Here is a 16,438-nt window from a genome sequence, read left to right on the forward strand (position 1 = left end):
TCCCCTCAGGTTCCAAGCACTCAGTCGGCATGAACCCAAACCTCGCCTTCAACCACCACATACGACCATACCCATTGGAAAACTCGGGATCCCGTCCGCTCTCCCATAGATAAGCCAATGAGGGCCGGATTAGTAGTTGGGTCGGTGACGACCAGCGAATACCTGGTGTTGTATGTCTTTTGAAGTTTTTGTGGTGGCTCGTGGAGTTTTGGCGAAGGTGTGGATGCGCGGGCTTGACGGAGTGGGGGACGGCGGACTAGCTCGACTGTTCCATATTGTGCTAATGCTCAATGGCCCATGAGACTCTAAAAAGACTCGGGGAAGTGATCCGCGAGTGTGTGCCGGTTTGTTTTGTCTGGATTTAATGTCAGTACTGGCCACTGCGAATTAGAACGGTCTCCTTGAGAATGGGCGATGGCATTGATTTGGAGGTGGCGTCAGAGATGGCCGACAAGTCAAATGCTTGGTTGACCAGATAGTGTTATGCTTTTTGTTTTCTTAGACTCATAGGATAGAGATTCGTTCGAGCTCTACGCGATCAAACTCGAGTGGGTTGGCTGTCATAATGACCTCGGAGTCCCCTCCCCTTTTCTAGTCAATCAAAGATTTGTAGCCACATCAAACGTTCAGGGTTCTTCTCACGGGGAGCCAAATATTGTTTCAAGAATGTTATTTTAGTAGCAGAACAACAACACAGTCGAACAAAATAATCCCAGATCTGGATTTACCCGCCAGGAGCAGTTGTACCCGTTTGACATCGGGATACTTCCCAAGCCACCCACAATCCACCCTCTTCGAATGCTCTCCCCCTTAATCCGCCCAAGAAATAAACCGAAAATCCACTAGACTCAGACATCTCGTGACATCAAAGGTATCTGAAGCCGAGCCACCTGACAGCCTTTTTCTCTTCTCACATGTTGACAACAAGGCCCATGCCGCCAAGCATGACGCCGAGGGCAACTGCCGCGGTCTCCCTGGGGCCGGCGTTCTTGCTGTGAGTGGTAGTCGAAGTCGCCTTGGCTGATGCTGAGCTGCTCTTCGTGGCAGCGGCTTTGACGCCGCCCGTCGCCGTGCTGGCGTGGGGAGTAGTAGTGGCCTATTAGTAGTGAGGGACATGATTAGTTTACTTTTGTTCTGCTGGAAAGGCCAAGATGGACGCAAGAGATGTGGGTAGGTATTTACCAAGGCGACTGTCGTCATGGCGAGGAGGGCGGCGAAGGAGAAACGCATGTTGGGCTAGGAAGATGGGGACGGGGTTGAGTGTGTCGTTTGAGGAGTTTGTAGGATTAACGAGATGGAGTTGTATGTAGTTCTGGGCGGTCTGTATGTTTCTGAGGTTGTGAGAAATGTAAGGGCGGATCTGCATTTGGAGATAGACTTTGTTCGGGGCCTTATATAAGATATGTAGACAAAGAGAAGTGACACTATTTTACCGCACCCACGAGCATGATGCAGGTTTACCAAACACAATACTAACCGCATCTAAAAATAAACCACCTGGGTATCACGACTTTCCAGGACAATACCAAAAGGGGCTTCTACCGCCGTGCCTGGCAGATGATGAGGGCTGATCATGACGCCGTTTCCTGTCTCTCCAGGACAAGGAATCCCACCGGAAGTGTCTGCCTAACCGTGTCTGGTCGAATCAGGAAACATCTACATGTATTTGATGTATGCTTCGAGGTCCGGCTAGCCAGGATAGGCAGAGTTGTATTGATTTGATGGAGGCTATGTGTGGTACTATATGAAGCTTGTATGAAGCTTGTTCAAACTGCACGCAAGTTACAGAATGGTGGTTTCCTCGGGGCGGGTCACACAAGGACGATCTAGACCGACTTTGGAAGGGCAGATGGATGGAAGTCATGCCCCGAGGGGCCCGAACGAGGCGAAGCAGCCTTCGTTTCTGGCTCGCGGCTTCTCGGTTGGAATTACTTGCTTCGCTCGCCATGCGGACTTCCACATCGGCTCGAGATACCGAACTCAGGGGGAGCCGAGGGGAGGACATGAGATGAAATGCTTAGCCTTTATGATACGAGTTGAGGCAGATGGCTTTCACAGGGGGGCGTGTTGATGGGCCGGTAGATCAAGACAACTATCAGATGACACGGCTAGCGAAGGAGAGTCGGCTTCTCACGCCTCAGGTGCTTTCTTGAAACATTTGTTTGAAAACGCGTTGAACGGCGCGAGGAGCTGAATATAACAACAAAGTGAAACGAGTTCCAGTCACGATGGTTTCCAGTTCAATGTGGTCTGGTCTCTAGACTGAGGTGATGTTTCCTCGGAGAATACTTTGTGTCAGTTGCGGTTGTTGCTCGGACGGTAGTACTACTCCGACAAGTGCCCGGGGCGGGGGCCGCGGGGGGCGCTTCGAGGCTTCTTCGTATAGCAAGGAGTTAACGAACTAGTCCCTCATGCTACCGTTTCGTAGAATGGCGTGCTGCTATATTAAGCATCGCATTCCAGGTCGGTGATTGTCACTTTCCGTCACGTTGCTAAAAGTTGTGGCCTGCTTATCATGGATGTCGTTGATGAAGAACGCCGACTCTCAGATGCACGGCTCGTTGAGGTATTTGGAGTCTAAGTGCACGAGGTTCAGTCTCCCACCACTGCCTCGCTTATGACGAGCAATGAAGGACTCTATACTTACGATTTGGTGATCGATTTTCTAACGCATTTTAGTGTGACGATGATATGACGTTGAATGGGCAGAGGCCACCATTCAAGATTCACGCCTCAACCTCTCTCGCGCTCAACTTCGCAGGGACAACGTGGGCAAGGTCCATTTGGTGTGAGCAGAAAGAAAAAATCGTGGAGCAGCTTGCGAGTTTCAAAGAGAGAACCAAAGACATATCGACGGAGTGAGTAGCAGACTTGCGTTCCTGAGAATGACACTCCGTACACCTACACTCGTCGTTCAAATACACCAAGATGGATAAGGCACCCGTATAGAGGTTCGAATTGACTTTCCCCAAACGGACAAGAGCAAGAAAAGGCGAGCGGCGCCAAAAAAATCCCCACGCCAAGCTGCCAGGATTCAGGAACAGAACCAACCGGCCGGCCGGGATCGCTCGCATCTGGATTGTCTTGGCGGCGTTCATCCCACCCGCCAAGGGGAAAAAAAAAAAAAAAAAAAAACATAAATGGCCCAAGCTAAAGAAAGGTAAGGTAAGCAAAGCACGTGAACTTCCCGTCATCTTCGCGCCGTTTTGACCTGTGCCCACCCCCACCAACGTACCTGACCTTAACCACAGAACGCGTCACGTCTATCCGGGATCCCAGCCGCTAATCTTCACTTAAACATCACCGCAGTCGCATTGCATCGCATCGCGAACTCAAGCAAGCAACGAAAAACCACCTCCCACCACCGCTCATCAGCCCACCCACTCCGCACAAAATGTCCGCTCCCGACCAAGACCAGTCACAACCCTCGCAATCGATAAAGGAATCATCATCACAGATCCAATCGCAAGACCACGCCGTCCAACACCAACCCGAGACCGAATCGCATCCCGGCGCCGGCGTATCGTCAACATCAACAACAACACCAGCACCAGGAGCAACCTCAGCAACGACAGCGCAATCATTACAGCAACCACAAGAACCATCACAGCAAGCGCAAGAGACACAACCACAACAACCGCCCGCCTCACCTCCCCTCCCCCAAAAACACACCCCCGCGACCCCCGGCCCCCGCGCGGGACGCTTCATCCAGCTCTACGACGGCGCCCTCGCCAGCACCCTCCGCAAAGTAAACTACGACAATTTCGCCTCGTGCTTCCCCACCGTCGCCGCCCACGCGCCGAATACCCTGCGCAACGTCCAGAAGCAAATGGTGGATTACCTCGAGGAGAGATGTAACGTATGTTTTGGGTCTCATTCCTTGTTCAACCCGCATGGAAGGGAAAGATACGAAGAAGAAAAGAAACCGCATACTAATGATTTTTCTCACTCCTATAGAAAGACTTCCAATCAATCCTCGCCGACCGCGACGTCATCCGCAAACTAAACGAGCTAGAAAACCTCGTCAGCGACGCAGACCGCAGGAGACAAGAAGGCGGCAGCGACGTCGAAGAACCAATCCCGTACGTCACACTCTTCCTCCCCCCCCCCCCTCCCCTTTTCCTCTCCCTCTCTCCCTTCTCGGGCCTCAATACTCTGTAACACCAGAGACACCCAAAACCAAACTCCCAAGGACTAACACCAGTCACAAACAGCCCACACGTCCTCCCCCCCGACGAGATCCTAACAGCCCACCTCGCCCCGCGCCTCGCACCGCAACAATCGACCCTCAACGCCCGCCTCCAAAACACCCAGGCCTCCAACGAATCCCTCTTCGCCTCCATCCAGTCCCAGCGCGCGGAGATCGACGCCCTCCTAGCCCAGCTCGAGAGCCAGGTCGCCGACATCGACGGCGCCAACGCGCTGCTCGTGGACGTCGCGCCCGAGCTGGCGGCCGAGGCGCGGGCTTCTGAGGTGGAGATGGCGGGTATGTGAGGGGTCGGACAGACTGCGATACGCGATCGAGACGAGGGTGGAAAAGAAAAAAAAAGGGGACGTGACCGGTAAAGGTTGGATTCATGGAGATGTGGTTGTCGAATAATGTCTGAATACGGCTGTAGACATGGTTGCTCTTCCCTACGCATGAGATACCATTTTGATTTATGTAGGCCGTGGCTTGGCCGGAAATAAAGCCGAGAACTTACAATTGTCCTAGTCCCTTTAATATTTCTTTGCTATCCTGGATCAAACGGCATCTTCACAACGGGCAAAGCTTCACGTTCATTCCAGGTCATGTTCTTAACGTTTAATATATTCAAGTCGACCAGGCTACGCCTCGGCCAAGACCAATGGGAAGTTTCCTTCAGGGTCCCCCATCGTTAACGAATATGTTCGGTGCCAAGGCTTTCGCGATGCCAACGCTGAATACTCCATGCTACAGAAAAAGCAAGAGGACAATAATGAAATTTGGGGCAGCGAGCATTGCCGCTGCCCTTGACAACTCCGCCCAATGATGATATGCTTGGCGCAAAGCTATGCTCTCGTTCTCTCTCTCTCTCACCCGCCATGAATGACAAAGGAGACTGAGAACAGGTTGAGAGGAATGGAGATGAAGTAGGAAGGAAGAAAGAAAGAAAAGAGCCAACCGAATGCATATGCCGCGCCGTCCCGCCCGATTTTGTTTTGGCCGCCGTACCGACCGACCGCCCAGCCTCTGGGTAATGTATGGTAAAAATCCGTATCGTTCGAATCTTGCGATTCTTCCTCGTGTCAATGCGAAAGAAAGGCCCTCGTCGTTGACGTGGGCACGGGGTATGTATATGTGCAGTAGAAGTGAGGGAGAAACAACGATCCATCTTAAATCCTCCTGTTTTCCGTGTGGATGACTTGCCAAGGGCCGAAGAAATCAATCTCGCCGTAGGCTGGCGGCAGTACGCGCACCATGCGACCTGTTGCCCAATCCACGAACCATCGTTTCCCCTTGCTGATGATGTAGTTTGACTTTCGGGGGCTCTTGAACAGGAGAACAGAGTAGCAAAGCTTGGCATAGAGCAGATCGTGGGCCGCACTCCATTGATGCTCGGGTGCCCATTTTCCAGTGTCTGGATCGATGGCCTCGTTGGGATACGATGTTGTCGACAAGCGGCTGCTGATCAACTCGTTCCTCCCAGGTCCGGGTCCGTAAATAGACTCGCTGTCTAGTACGTTGGTCTCGCCGCGCTCGTTGACGACGGCCTGGTGAACGAGACCCTCTATGGTCGAAGATGCTGGGAAGGGATCGGGTGCCTCGGCAGAAGCCACGCGGCGGAGTTCAGGACTCAGTGGTCTTGGCGTCGGTACGGGGTAGTTGTTCGTCGGTGCTGGTGTCTGGCCACGGAACCAGCGGATGCGTTGAATGCGGGGGATGCTCTGGTCGCGGGGATAGTCACGGTCGTCGATGGGAGCGGCAACATCGATGGCGGCGAAGAGAGCCTCCAACCACCTAACCATCGTGCTTAATTCTATACAGGATAGAAGGAACTGATCCTCCTCGGCCCTGACACGAATGACATATCGCCTCCTAGGTGGGAGTCAGTCTCTTGGCAGGTCTTGGCATGGAATGAGGCTGAGAATCGAGGCAACCTACTTCTTGTAATCGGCAGCAATACCAATATCGGCGTGCTGAAGACTGTACGCTCTGTCGAGAGATGCCTTCCGCACCCATGGCGGATTGTCGGGCGAGATGGTCGGTCCGTCTCTCGTCCTGCCCCATCCCCAGTCCTTCTTCACGTTGTAAAAATTCAATGCAGTGCCTCGCAGTTGTACGATAGTGGTGTGCCAATTTCTGTCCTCTGCCCGTTTGGTTGTGTTTTCAATTTCCATCTTCTTCACCCACACGCCCTCCAACTCGATATCGCACGAATAGCCTGGCAAATCCTCCCCGACTCCATGTTGGGAGTTGACCCTGGGTGCCACCGGTCGTCTTGGTCTAGCATCCCGCTCATATGGTGGCGGCTGTGATGGTCGTCGGAAAGGGGAAGTCATGACTTCCTGGTAGAAATAGTCCTCCTCCATCGATAGTCGCCGCCGGAGAGGCGGCGGCTGCACAGCGGTATTAGATGGTCCATTTCCGCTGTCCTCGCTGCGGGGATCCATGGGGCAGATGAGGTTTTATATGACAGGAGACGAGTGAGCCGGCAACAGACGAGTCGTGTCAGGCCAGGACCACCATGCGGCGGGTGGCAGCGGAGGCAGAGGCCCGTTCCCGTGCGTCTGTCTCGGACGGATTCCCTGGAACGAGGGATTCACGAGATGTGCTTGGCCCGGGGGTTATGCTGACCCGCAAAACTTCATGGTGAGGGCCTTTTGTCGGCGGCTCTTTCTTAGGGCCGCACGGGGCAGAGTAACGTAAAACAAATGCAAAGGGGTCCTGGGACGAGACCGGTAGATGAGATGAGATCGGGGAGTGGATTAGGTCCAGTCAGGTACGAATGCGTAGGTATGGAGAAAGGACTGGAAACCTTGGTGGTGTGGATGTGTAGGTGTCGTGGTGAGAAGGTGGATGAGGGATGGAGTGATGTGCCGAGAAGCGAGAAAGCGGTGGCAATGGAGCGACGGGTCCAAGTAATAGGCCTGGTTCCAATGACCGGGCGTAGGAATAGAATCCGGTTCCTGGAGCGAGCGAGGTGCGGTTCGAGACAAGCACGACGAGCAAGCACAGGAAGCACAGATGGGAGGAGGAGTGGTGGTTGTGGAGGACGCAGACGAGATGGGATGGAAGGTCAAGGTTGCAACGGGCTGGCGGGAGGAGTGAAGCGAAACGGGAGGCGTCGAGTCATCGGGTGGTGCCAGCGCAAAGAAGAGCCGCTTAACAAGGTTGGACTGAATAGGAAGCCCGATGATGAAAGCAGTACAAGCCGGATATGAGGGAACCGATTCCCGTGCAGGGCCGAAGAAGAGGCGCGAGAGGTTGGAGACGATGTCCGGGACCGCGCAGCAAGGGCAGTTCGTCTGTGTTGAAGGACCAGGGCCGCAAGGGGGACTTGGCTCTGGGGGCGGATCTCATGCGCATCGGACGTCGGGTCAGGCCAGGACAGGGCTCGTTGAAGAGCGGCGGGTGGGAACGTGGTTGCGTAGCTGACAAGGACGGCGTGATATGGCGAAAGAATATGGTAACAGAAACCAAAGGCGAGTGAAGACCATGTACGGTAATTGGTGTGTTCCTGGGGGGGCCACCGCGCGACTTGTGGTGATCAGAGAAGGATGGATGGACGGATGGGACCTGGTTGATGGGTGTGGAGGCGTGTGTCGAGCGGAAGTTGAACAGGACCCCAAGCAAGGTTGAGAGAAGTTCAACGGGGCACGGCGTATGTACGGAGTGCTGTGTATGGACGGGGTTCACCGTTGGTAGAAGTGAAGTTGAGGTTGCAAAGGGTACGAAGTAGAACGGGTGTGTCTTTTCCCGCTTTCTTTTCGAACTTCAAAAGGTCGAACCAAATGCGCGCTACAATCGGTCCCTGTCGGGATTTTTGCAGGTATTGGGTGATTCGATAATGGAGAATTGGAGAGTAAAGAGGAGAGATGGAGGCTCGGATTCTGGCCGGGCGGTAGGCGTGGACGTAGTGTATCGATCAGCCAAGGTGCGATTCAATTAATGATCCGAAGGTACGTATCCAGCTGGCAGTATCCAGTTGGCAGTACCAGGACTCAATGCGATGCTGCAGCGATATCCGTACTTGGTACGCGTACCCTCGATATGTACCTCGGCGCGATTTGGCAGATGGGCAGACTCTTTGTCGGATTGCTTGGAATGATGATTTGCAGTCTGGCGCTTCTACCGTACAGTTGTGAAGTGTGGTGTTCCATTCAGACAGAGGGTGAGCAGCACAAGCAGCAAGCAGCAGCGGCGGCTAGCAAACGGAAACGCAGGCCGTCGGCTTGAGAGGTTGAGGCAGGCGTGGCAGGTCGGCAGAGCAGGGGCAGATGAACGAGGGGGGGGGGATGAAAGCGGCAGGGTGGTCGTGAGTCCAGAATAGGGACAAGGAACCGGCCTTGAAGCAAATGGCAGGCAGGCAGGGTCGAGTAAGAATTAGGGCGAGTTCGGTGCCGATGATCGTCAAGACGAACACCCACGAGTAATTCCTGAAACCTGAGTGGTGAGTGGCCAGCGGTTCATCCGTTTGGCAACCTAACAATACTGCGTACGGAGCACTGTGGTAGGTAGTGGCAGTGAAGGAAAAATAGAAAAGGGCCCTTTGGTGCAAATGCGTGGTGGTCCCCGTCCTGGTCAGAGTGGTGGATTGTGGAAGCAAGAACAGCGCCGAGTGGACCGAGGCCTTTTGTAGACAGGTCTAACCCGTTTGGGGAGGTGAAAGACATGCGGCGACCGGGGTGGCGCGGACTCGAGGTACTTTTTTTCCCCCTTGGCCTGTGCTAGACTGCTAGTAGACCACCCAGCTTTTTCATCTTTTGACCTTTTGGTGGACGGTATAATGGCAATGCTACCTCCCGTTGTGCCTAGACCCAGCAGCACGGCAGGGTATCTTTGTATTTGGAGACGAGAGGGACAGAGGCTGGGTCTCTCGTAGGTCAACGTCCTCTGGCATTGTCATTTGCATTGCAACCTTGGAGATTGGCCCCCAGAGCATAACGGGCGTTTGTACTACTGCCCGAGTCTAACAGTGTGTCTAACAGTGTCTGCAGACGAGAAACAAGAACAGAACAGAGGAGAGAAGAAGAGTAAGGCAAGGCAAGAGAAAAGAACAAGTGGTCGGTGAAGACGCAAAGCTCCAACCGCAATGTATCTATCTGATGCAAGGAAGGGCGCCTCGTCTCCAACGTTGTAGATTGATGCCGGGCAGGCAAACAAGGACTGGACGGGAAGGAAGATGATGACCCAATGGAAGGTACCAATGCACCTTACCGTACTAGTGAAAGTACCTTACCATGGAAAGACGGGAGAGAGAGTTGCAGCGTGAGAAGGCCCGGGTGCAAAATGCTTGAATTCTACCGAATATCAACCTGCCCGCTTGAGCCTTAGCAAAGTATCGAGGTACCTTGCTCCATACGAAGGAAGGTCTGCAAAAGTTGGAGCGTAAGGCAGGTGCCTATCTTACCTGGCGAATCCCATCCTCCGTTTCACCCTTGGACGAGTTGCCGGCAAAGTCTTTGTACCAAATAGAAGCCACGACGGAAGGTCAGCTGAATGGATGCCTTTCCCAATGGCACCAATTACGGCATTACGGCACAGAAAGGCGGGGGCCTAGCCTGGCGTGGACCCTCCCTACGTACCTATCTTACTTCCATTCTCAGTCAGAAGTCTCCCATTACCTTCCAAAGTTCTCGAGTTCCCACCGCTTGAGTCGGACGCAACCCGACCTTACCTTACCTTACACTAGCAGACTAACACTAACAGCGAGACTTGTTCTTTCTCTCTAGGTAGCTTAATTCTCTATGCCATGGAGCAGGCAGGTAGCATCCGTCATATTGCACCTGTGCTCATCAAGGTAAAGGCCAGGTCAGGCGTCGCAACTCGGCTTCAACTCCGGCAACAACGTCTCTCTAGCCTTCCAACAGAGGAAGGTAGGCTCTCTAGGGAGGCCCTTTGCATACAATGTCCGCGTCATTCAATAACTAGGATTCCTCGGATATAGACAGAGACGGAACTTGGTCGGCAACTGCCACTTGCTGACTGCTTGTGGAGCACTCGACTCTGGACTCTGGAGCTTCGTAAACCGAGTCCACCTTGGTTTAAGGTAAATTCTAAGGTAAATGTCAAGTGGATCGACTACGTGGGTGCCAGATATCATTACGTTCCACAGTACACTTACAGGACTCCGTACGCCAGCGAACCAAACGTTCCTCACTCTCAGTATCTGTATTCAGGTTGGAAACCGCAGTCCGCACAATTGAATAGAACTTGGTAAGACGATGAGACTTCGCATACTTCCCAAAAGAATCGTCTGAACAACTACTAATGAGTTCAATTGGATGCCTCGTAGTACGGGAATACAAACAATGGGATGAACGGGCATGGCCGTCGACATGCCAGTGCTAAAACATGCCATACCACACACACATACAGCACAAGCACCGATACTTTGTACCCAACACCGCCCACCCACACACACACTTTTTTGTCTCGAGACCCAGACCAACACCAAAGGCCAAGACCAGGACGAAACAGGTCAGATATCCGCCACGGTGCCCGAGTCTACCCTCGTCGTCCACTGACCATCCCCCAGTCTCTCTACCGTTCTCTTTGCCCTCCGACCGCACAATCAAGCATTTCTGCATAATCCATGTCGCCATGCTATCCCCCTAACGTTCGAATTGCCTGTCAATGTCATGGCCTCCCCTTCCATCAACTATACCTCTCTTTCCGCCGACGCCGTCGCCGCCGCCCGTCCGCCGTCACCGTTTTTGCTGGCTCGGGAATCCTTGGCTCTGCACTGCAAGTCATCATTAATGGACGTCAATGGAGGGCTAGCACCGCCTAGCACTAGAACGGGGGCGCGGCCAAGCTCGATGCACATGGCGATCCCGTCCTCAAGTGGCTTGGACTCTCGAATCGGCCGAGAGACGATTGTCTGTGTCCGCAGCCTGAATATCGTCCGCTGAAACGGAGGCAGCCACTGGCGTCCTTGAACCTACAACAAAGTGACAGTACCTTACCGCCCACTATACCCGCGTATGCCCACCCGAAACATTGACGGCGGCGGGACACACCAGTGCTGTTTGCTGGCTTGGGCTTGGACGGGAAGAGTGGTGCATAAACGAAACGAGGAACGGCAAATGCCAAGAGCGGCGGCTGGCCCGAACCACCTGCCACCCTCGCGCACACACTCTCGCCTCTCCTCGCTTGAGCGCTTGTCCTACTGCAGTCTGCGAGTGCGCAGGGCGGAGTGTCCGTTTGGATGGACGCCCAATTATTGGCAAAAGTCCAAAGGATCTTTTGCGAGCGGATCCCACTCAGCCGTTCCCTTTTGCTAACACTAACTCGAACATCTCCCCCGGTCCATCGCCTGTCGTTGGTCAGCCACCTGCCAGCCTACAGTACTTTCTCAAGCCAAGCATCAGCCGTGCAAGTTTGGGTAGAACAAATCGAACTTTTGCAGACGCGCCTCGTATACCGTGCTGCTGCCTTTGGGAGCAGAGTTTTCGCTTCGGCCCTGGTGCCCCAATGGCGCCGTTTCTCATATTGCGATTATCATGCGCAATACGTACGCTCTGCCTCACCACAATTTACAGAACGGAGCACTCTCCGCGACATCCGGCCCATCAGCACAATCGTTGAGCCAGCCGTTGACAGTGGCAGTTTAATACCTACCCCATCCATCATGCCATGCCTGCTGGGATAGGGACCCCCTCCAGATCCCCCCGTTCCCCAGAAAACGCCCTTCGGATCCCCTCCGGCACGCCACGAAGTCAGGTTTTGACTATGGGGGCGCCAGTCGCGACTCGAACGTCACGCCCTCCTTCCATACCAGCGTTCGATTTTTTCTTCCACAGATGAACATGGTGCTTTTGGGGCCTGTCAAGCAAATGTCACGTATCACTGAGGGCGGACTGGTATGGAGGTAATTAGTCTGTTGCAGGCCAGGCCAATACCACCACGCAACACACGCCCCCCGAACCCAGCCGCCCGTTTCTGCTTCTAGCGGCTTCGCCCAATCTCTTGGAATTTTCTTGGAAAGCTTGAGTGGACGCCATTCCCGCACCACAGCTCACGCCCCGTCTTCCAGCTGGCTGCCGCTGAATGCTCGCCCTGCCCTGTTTTGCTAGGCCGGCTTCGTTTGTCAACGATGTCTCTGTCAATATTTTGTTGTCATTGAGGAGACAGGACGTTGATTCTAACGCAAGTTTGCCCATGCCGCTCTACCTCGGAACAGGCAATATTCTAGAAACAGCTCGCCAGTCATCAACACCGACGAAACCCAAACTCGAAAGACGTATTCTTTCCTAAACAAGAATCGACGACGGAAATCTCCAAATAATCTCCACTGTCTAGCCGCTCTCCAAGGTGCTGATCTTTGATTATCGCCGGCAGTTCCCTATCTGCCACTTGAACATCTTCATCCTGGCTCTGTGATCATCGGTCAGCAAAACTGTTTGCATGCTGGCTACCGGACTGTTGCAACCCCTCGCAAGAACAAGCGCGGCGAAGTCTGGCCACCTGCTCACGGATTCCCAGCCCACTCACACTTTGGGTTCCGTATGCTACCACTACAAGGATGGAAGCATTGTCCACACGGAGACGTACAAAGCACTACTTTGAAAGCAGTGATGACAGCATGCCGCTCTGCGACCTAGAACACGCGCGCCGGAGAATAATACAACCCAACGGCAAGATTTCCCCTCTTTAGATTCTCGACGCCCGAGGAAGCTGGGGGGTCGACGGCTAAGACGGCATCTCCTGGACCATTTCTAATCGAGGTCCAGGTACCGACCAACCACACAGAGTTGACGTGACCGCCATCTCAATCGAGAAGGTCGCAAGCAAACAGGGAGGGGGTAAAAAAGAACTGTGGGTGCAAGAGCAAAGACATCTGCAACCGCATGCCTCGCAACATCCGAGCCGAGCTCGCCGGCAAAAAGACCAACAGAAAGATGAGCATCAGCGAGCACAACATCACCGGCTGGGAAAGCAGCACCGTTTGTTCAAGTGGGCTTTGATTCCTTCACCGAGCCGGCGAACCTGACAGCTGCTACAGCAAATCGCTACCAGTCACCTACGGAGTACTTCGTAGTCTGACGTTCTAGGTTGCGAGGGGGAGATCACAAAAATCCCCAGCCTTTACCCCAGTTGGCCGGCCAAGCCCGCAAGCCAAGACTTTGAGCTGCAAGCCTCCGTACACCACTCTGAATACAGTAATCGTAGTCGCTGCCGTACCTTGATGGACAGAATAGAAATACACACGAGATCCGCTCATTATGAGAGTGCGTGCGTGGATGGCAGCCTCCGACTTGTCGCTCACGCATGCTGCTGGCCTTGGGACTCGGCAGTAAGGGCATTATTACGTACATCATTCTCGCGAAAAAGGAGACTTTCTCTCAGCTCTGTACGACGATTGTGGAGACGAAATTCGCATACCAACGGCCTACGGTCAGCGCTTCCCAGGGCCTTGGCGACGAGGTTTTGAACTCGAGGGGTTTCAGACAAAAGGGCACACGAACTTTTGGAAATTTCCACATTGGTCCCTTTGTCAGTCGACCCTGCACAACATGTGGTCCGATCATCAAGACAAACTATCAGACGTGCAACCCGCGCGTCCCATACTCCTGGTGAAAGGCGGGAGGTAATTCCGGGTGCCATTTCTGAATGGAGCCCCCAAGACTTCAATAATAGTTTGGGTTGGTCTTTCTGGAGTCGCACAGGGTTCGTTTGTTCATACGACGTTGTTTTCCCCAGGTTCTTTTGTAAAGAGGAAACTTTTTTTCAAGCCCGTCTAAGCGACTTGGCTAGTTCACCTCCCATTGAGCCTCGACAATCGAATCGAGATGTTTGGAAACAGGAGAAAACACGATCAAGCTGGGCAGGTAGGTCTAGTCCAATGACACCACAACGTGGTCTAGAGCTCTCTCGACTATCGACCGCCTTTTGCAAGCCAGGATGGCTTCTTTGCGCCCTTTCTTTCCTTTTCGCCATTTCTCTCTCTTGGAACCTTTGTAGTTCATAGTGCTACGTGGGGCGCGCTTTCGCCCAGAGGACCGTGATGCGGTCTCCGAGCCTGAATCGGTGCGAGAGGGAAGAAGGTGAGGAAGAGGAGGTTGATATCGGATGCAACGAGCAAGCGCAACGAGGCGAGCCTCGACGACGGACTTCGATCTCGTCGCTCTCGGCGGTGCCTCCTCTCCTCTTGCGGGTGTTTATAACCTCACCACCCCACAGCGCGCGAATGACATGCGCCGTGGTACAGGAACCAGAAAGCCCATGGTAGTAACGTCGTCGTAGTACTCGCAGTAAGCACAGTCGAACACAAGGCTCTAGAGATGCGAGCGATTGGGCCCAAAGTTCCCCCTTCTCTAGGCGGAACTGACTTGATCTCCTTGCCAGCGTGAACGAGATGGCGACGGTGTCGGTTTCCACATCGCAGCCAAGCATGGATGGGAACGAAGCCGGGTAAAGAGGAAGGTGGAATTCTCTCTAGTGCGCTTTCGATCAAGATAGTGCCGGTGGGATTTATCTACATACCCGATGAAGAGCCTCTGATAAAGTTCGAGACTCGATCTTCGAGGCATATCCCTTACCGTCCTCCCCTGCCTCACATGGTTTCGTAGACCATCTACTCACGCACTCCAATGTTGGTCACGGCCCATCTGAGGAACCACAATATTCATAGGATAGGAGTTCAAGATAAAGCAGGCCATAAACCACATCGTGTCCAGAAAGAACACACGGGACGAGAAGAGGTTCGCATAGATGCTGAATTCCAAACCCAGCAGTAGCTTTGCCTTGGAAAACCACAGCTACAGACGAATCATACTCCAAGAACGGATTCCGCACACGTAAAAAAAGAGATGGCGTGGTAAAGGCTTTGAGAAATCTATGCCTTTCCATGAAGCTCGAATTTTGAAATCGAGCTGCACAATCGCTTGCCATAAGCTGCTACCGCTGCCCTTGAGAGGAGGGGACCATCAACTACTTTTCCCTCCACCTATTTTCCATATCTCCGAGACCCAATAGACTGTCCGTTCTCGTAACGAAGTGCGAGAACGAAAGCTGCATGCCTTTTCCCATCGAGCCTGTGATGTTTGCGCTCGGATACACAACGCGTCTTTATTCCTGACGAATTCAGGTTTCTTGTATGTGATGGGACGGCTTGGCATAGCGACTCTACGACGAGAGACGTTGGCCAAACATGAATTCTTGAAGTGAGATATGTTTCTATCCCACCCGTTCAACTACCACATAACCTCGACTTACAGTCTTTATGGCCCCCCAAGGTTTTGGCCATTATACTCATCATCCCGTGATATCAAGATAAACCATCAGGAGGGGACTTCGCCTTCATTCATCCTCTTTGGTTCTGCCGAGCTTGCGAGGGTTCTTCGCGGTGATCTTTGTGGATGTTGTAGATCGGACATGGAGCAAACCACACATCTCTCTCAACAACTCGGCCAAAATTCCTATGTACTATAGAATATGAATAACAGATAGGAATGCCAACGCCTAGTATTGCTATGAAACCACGTTTTTTTTCTTCTAAAAAAAAGAGAATCAAGAAGAAGAAGAAGAAGAAGAAGAAGAAGAAGAAGAAGAAGAAGAAGAAGAAGGAGACGAAAATAACAGTCCCCAAGCCTGAACACTTCAAATATAAAACTCGAGCCCATGGAACGCATGTCTTCGCGCCCCGTTTACCAACTCCAACTTCTCCTCCCAGCGCGGGCGTCCAAAATATCGAGTTCCTGTGATAGTTGGCTATTCTACCGCATCCCATCACCCTCAAAATAGCCAGGGCGTCTCGAGTCTCACGGAAAGTCTCACGGAAGAAAAGGACAAGTTTGCAATCAACAACAAAGCAAGACGGAATCCAGACATAAAGGAAGCAGGAACCCCAACCTTGCCGTTTTATATTCCAAAGCGCAAAGTCGTTGGACATGAGAGCAAACTGCACCTCTACTTGAGTAGTACGCTTCAAGTTGTGTCAAGTTTCTAGTTGTTCTTCATCTTCAGTCAACTTGGACTAGGTGTAGCAGCAAATCGAATAAACATATTAAACAGAAGCAGAGTACACAAAGAGAAGTCCAAAGGCGCTGGACCACAGTACGCAAACATATCACCGATATCACCGCAAAACTTCCACAAAAGCCCATTAGTAATTGTCGTCTGTTTCTCATTAAAAGAACCGGGTTACGGATCTTCGGTGTAGTGGTTGTGTGTCTGTGAGTGTGTGTGTGTGTGTGTGTGTGTGTGTGTGTGTGTGTGTCGGTCTTGGTATGGTACAGCATCATCACCCCG

The 16,438-nt window shown here is 52.9% G+C and overlaps 3 protein-coding genes across 3 annotated transcripts; 1 reads left to right on the forward strand and 2 right to left on the reverse strand.

The window, feature by feature from the left end:
- Nucleotides 1-910: 910 nt before the first annotated feature.
- On the reverse strand, nucleotides 911-1,230 carry HER10_EVM0010655 (uncharacterized protein; the record flags this gene model as incomplete). Its single annotated transcript, XM_035480108.1, has 2 exons — nucleotides 911-1,096; nucleotides 1,183-1,230. The coding sequence occupies 2 exons, from the start codon at nucleotides 1,228-1,230 to the stop codon at nucleotides 911-913; spliced, it is 234 nt and encodes a 77-aa protein (XP_035336500.1).
- Nucleotides 1,231-3,249: 2,019 nt separating this feature from the next.
- On the forward strand, nucleotides 3,250-4,494 carry HER10_EVM0011736 (uncharacterized protein; the record flags this gene model as incomplete). Its single annotated transcript, XM_035481159.1, has 3 exons — nucleotides 3,250-3,859; nucleotides 3,958-4,082; nucleotides 4,215-4,494. Exons 1-3 carry the CDS (start codon nucleotides 3,395-3,397, stop codon nucleotides 4,492-4,494), a joined length of 870 nt encoding a protein of 289 aa, XP_035336608.1. The 5' UTR covers nucleotides 3,250-3,394.
- A 374-nt stretch (nucleotides 4,495-4,868) lies between these two features.
- On the reverse strand, nucleotides 4,869-8,070 carry HER10_EVM0001795 (PH domain-containing protein). The gene is made up of 2 exons (XM_035471530.1): nucleotides 6,125-8,070; nucleotides 4,869-6,058 (listed from the first exon to the last, which is right to left on the reverse strand). Exons 1-2 carry the CDS (start codon nucleotides 6,631-6,633, stop codon nucleotides 5,356-5,358), a joined length of 1,212 nt encoding a protein of 403 aa, XP_035335689.1. The 5' UTR covers nucleotides 6,634-8,070; the 3' UTR covers nucleotides 4,869-5,355.
- Nucleotides 8,071-16,438: the final 8,368 nt, after the last annotated feature.

The sequence above is a fragment of the Colletotrichum scovillei genome (genome assembly GCF_011075155.1).
Source record: "Colletotrichum scovillei strain TJNH1 chromosome Unknown Contig00003, whole genome shotgun sequence".
Taxonomy (NCBI): domain Eukaryota; kingdom Fungi; phylum Ascomycota; class Sordariomycetes; order Glomerellales; family Glomerellaceae; genus Colletotrichum; species Colletotrichum scovillei.

What these genes read in the sequence shown, in the direction of transcription:
- HER10_EVM0001795 (XM_035471530.1), bottom strand. Translation starts at nt 6,633, where the DNA reads ATGGATCCCCGCAGCGAGGACAGCGGAAATGGACCATCTAATACCGCT. An exon ending in ATTGCTGCCGATTACAAGAA is followed by an intron (nt 6,059 to 6,124) that starts GTAGGTTGCCTC and finishes ACTCCCACCTAG; the next exon opens with GAGGCGATATGTCATTCGTG.